The sequence below is a fragment of the Azolla caroliniana genome, unplaced genomic scaffold (genome assembly GCF_043228905.1).
Source record: "Azolla caroliniana isolate FFs.n. ecotype wild unplaced genomic scaffold, voAzoCaro1.0.p SCAF_14, whole genome shotgun sequence".
NCBI lineage: Eukaryota > Viridiplantae > Streptophyta > Polypodiopsida > Salviniales > Salviniaceae > Azolla > Azolla caroliniana.
This window is the reverse complement of record NW_028230449.1, coordinates 11149070-11152709: the sequence shown is the minus strand read 5'-3', so window position 1 is coordinate 11152709 and position 3640 is coordinate 11149070. Positions and strand designations below refer to the sequence as shown.

Genomic DNA, 3640 nt, shown 5'->3' with positions numbered 1-3640 from the left:
CACACACACACACCCCTCGCACACTCTGTCAGTCTATCTATCACTTCCCTCATCTCCCTCTCTGTCTCTCTCTCTCTTGTCCATCCATCATTCCTCTCTCTCTTCTATGATTTCCCCTGTTTTCTCTCTCTTTATGATTTTCCCCACCCATCAACCAAACAAACCCATACATACATACATACTACTACTAATAATATCACACATGCATATGATACATACTATTCATTCATGCCTTCTCTCTCTCTCTCTCTCTCTCTCTCTCTCAACACACCCACATCTCTCTCTCTCTTTTTGTTGGTAAATCTCTCCTTTCTTTCTCTGTCTCTCTCTTCATATGTATTCTATGTTTAGATGAAGATGGAAAAGGAAAAAAACAGGTAGGAAGGACTCCATCCCTCTCTCTCTCTCTCTCTCTCTCTCTCTCTCTAGCACGCCATCATCTGCAAATCTTCTCTGACACTAACAGCCCCCCCCCCCCCCTCTCTCTCTCTCTCTCTCTCTACCTACATTCACGAATCACAATCACATACTATTCTCTATGTACAGTATGTATGTGTGTGTGTAGAGAGAGAGAGAGAGAGAGAGAGAGAGAGAGAGGCGTAAAACCCCTTCAGATCTTCTCTCCCCTCATTGTTTGACCCATCATAATTACACACACACACACAATCGCGTATATCCCCTCGGCCTCTCTCTCTCTCTCTCTTCTCTCTCTTCTCTCTCTCTCTCTCTTCTCTGTCTCTGTCTCTCTCTTCTCTGTGCTCAGTGCGTCCCCTTGCCTTCTTCAACGCGCATGCAGAGAAAACTTATCACACCATCTCTTCTCCTTCTTCTTATTCACTTCCCACTTCCCACCTTCTGTCTCTGTCTCTGTCTCTGTCTCTGTCTCTGTGTTTCTGCTCCTCTTCCCCAACCTCCCCTGCTTTCTTGGCTATGGCGAGTGTCCAGGCCCCCAACCACACCTCTCTCCCTCATTTCTTGAATAGGTAAGTAAAGAAAATCTCCTTGTTTTCCTTTTTCTTCTTCTTCTAAAGACCTCTTACTTGTCTCTCTAATCCCACCTTTGGTTATCATCTCGGTTTGATCGATCCATCGTCTCATTTCTCTCGCTATCATCAATTGTTTTCTTGTGTGTGTGTGTGTGTGTGTGTGTGTGTGTGTGTGTGTGTGTTCAGAATCTGCTGTTTCGATCAGAGCACCGTCATGCTTCCCAACGAAGAATTGCGATACTCTCCTCTACCAATCAAAGCTCCTAATAATGGTAAGAGCTCCTAATACATACCATATTCCTGCTGTATACCTGCTTCTTTTGTCACTGGAGGAGAAGAACATGACCATCTGAGATGTGATGGAGTTAAAAAAAAAACAAAACAAAACCAATTCATTCTTGAAAAGATTAGATTGGATGGGATTATCTCTCATGAAGAATAACATTAATCCTTGAAATTGGATTGCAACTAATGAGAAAATTTGGCCATAACATTATGTTGCTAATCCAGGTGTGATGCAGCAGCAGAAACAAAGACAATCTGTCGATGTATTTAATGAGATGGGTCTTAAGGACTCTATTATACATGAACAATCTCAACACATCTTGTCAGAGGGATTCAACATGAACATGGGCAACAAGAGAATGAGAACACTGGAACACAATTCATGTGATCAAGAGGAAGCATTCATAAGAATGCCACCTTTCTTTATGGATCTGCCGCCCCCGCACCTGTTCACATCAGGAAGGCCGCCTCCTGTTGTTTCGACCGGACTCCGCCTCTCCACCAATGTGAGCCTTGATGATTCTAGGCCTTGTTCAACCTCTTCTAATTCACATTTACCCTCCTCCACTTTCCGGCAAATTCTGGATACAGTACCTTTCTCTCGCCAAATGCAAGCCCACTTGGCTGAACAAAGAGGAGAACTCCATTGCCTCATCGATTCTCAGGTACCTTACCAAACGTATTATAATGCCATCCGATCCCCATTCCAAAATAAGTCACATGAATGTTAGGGTTATGTACAGAGATTATATAATCATGTCAACATGCATTGTCTATCTTATATTTAAGAGGATGTAGCACACAAAAGTGTCATACAAAGGAGCTTTTTTTTGTGGAGATTATATACAATGTGGGGATAAGATCATTTGTAGAGACTATATACAATGTGGGAATAAGATCATTTGTGGAGATTATATACAATGTGGGGATAAGATCATTTGTAGAGGCTATATACAATGTGGGAATAAGATCATTTGTAGAAATTATCTACAATGTGGGGATAAGATCACTTGTAGAGACTATATACAATGTGGGAATAAGATCATTTGTAGAGATTATATACAATGTGGGAATCAGTAGTGTGAATATGCATGACTTCTTTGTGTGTAGATGCCAAACAGCTATGTATCATGATGATTCGATTTCTAGATCAAGCGTATGTCAAGTATCTTGATCCACAAAAACTAAGTTTCTTCTTCATTTTCTGTTCCATCCCCCTTCATGAAAAATTTAGGCTGAGAGGATGAAACAGGCCCTTGAGGAGAACCTACAATTGCACACAAGAGGTTTGATAGCGACGATCGAAGGGAATATGTCAAAGAGGCTTAAAGCGAAAGACGAGGAGCTCGAGAAGGCTCATAGGAAGTCTCTTCAACTGGAAGAGAGGCTAAAACAGCTCACAGTAGAGGCACAGTTGTGGAGGAACTTAGCCAAAAACAACGAACTAATGGCCGTAAACCTCCGGCAGAGTCTAGAGCAAGTCGTGGTGCAAGCGAGAAATCAACAGAAGAATTGTCATATGTACCACCCAAATCATATTAGCAGGGAAGAAGGGTGTGGAGAGAGCAGTGAAGTAGACGATGCCGAATCATGCCAAGTCTTTGGTGATCATTGTCCCCCCGTTAACCTCATTGGCTCGGACAAAGAGCTCCTGGAGAAGAGGAAATGCAAGGTTTGTCGGGTGAACGAAGTGTGTATGCTTCTTCTACCGTGTCGGCATCTTTGTCTGTGCCGAGACTGCGAACGCCCCATTGATGCTTGCCCATCATGTGGCACCACCAAGAATGCCAGTGTGCAAGTGTACGTGGCATGACCCAACCACATGGTAATGGCAAACCCTATTTCTTCTTCCTTCCTCTTCTTTCGTGAGATTTCAATGGGAACCCGATCGATCGATCCACCACACGTGTGTGTGCATTTGTATCGATGCTTCGAAACTTGTGTTAAGAAAACATCTGAAGATGACAACATGTGGGGGTGCATCTATCACTCGCATCGCCTATTGCCCATCAAATGAAGCTTTGTAGTTATGCTCGTAGAGGAGAAGGTTAAACAATGCCTTGCGATTATGCAAATGCAAAGATTAGCATGCTGTATATTTTTTTTGCCTATTTGATGATGAAGATGATGGTGGTTTTGGATGAGTGGAATGCAAATGCATATTTCACTATCCATCATGTCAGCTAATATATACATATTATGTGTTTTTTGTCTAGGGTATTTTGACTAAACCAACCCCCCAATTGAAGCTCTTCTCATTCAAAAGCCTTAACCACAAAATGCACCAACAAAATGCACGATTTATCATCCACTCATCATAAACCACACTTTATGGATCGAAATCAATGTGACAAAGCTTGCTTTATGAA

General features: G+C 42.3%; 1 protein-coding gene across 1 annotated transcript; it reads left to right on the top strand.

Moving 5' to 3' along the window:
- The first annotated feature begins 854 nt into the window (after positions 1–854).
- LOC147855448 (putative BOI-related E3 ubiquitin-protein ligase 3) lies at positions 855–3390 on the top strand. Its single transcript, XM_087329936.1, has 4 exons — positions 855–983; positions 1173–1258; positions 1497–1936; positions 2506–3390. Exons 1-4 carry the CDS (start codon positions 931–933, stop codon positions 3082–3084), a joined length of 1158 nt encoding a protein of 385 aa, XP_087186062.1. The 5' UTR covers positions 855–930; the 3' UTR covers positions 3085–3390.
- The last annotated feature ends 250 nt before the right edge of the window (positions 3391–3640 follow it).

Excerpts from the sequence above, each read along its gene's own strand:
- LOC147855448 (XM_087329936.1), top strand. The coding sequence starts at position 931 with ATGGCGAGTGTCCAGGCCCCCAACCACACCTCTCTCCCTCATTTCTTG. Across the intron at positions 984-1,172 it reads CTCCCTCATTTCTTGAATAG|AATCTGCTGTTTCGATCAGA; the intron begins GTAAGTAAAGAA and ends GTGTGTGTTCAG. Across the intron at positions 1,937-2,505 it reads ATTGCCTCATCGATTCTCAG|GCTGAGAGGATGAAACAGGC; the intron begins GTACCTTACCAA and ends TGAAAAATTTAG.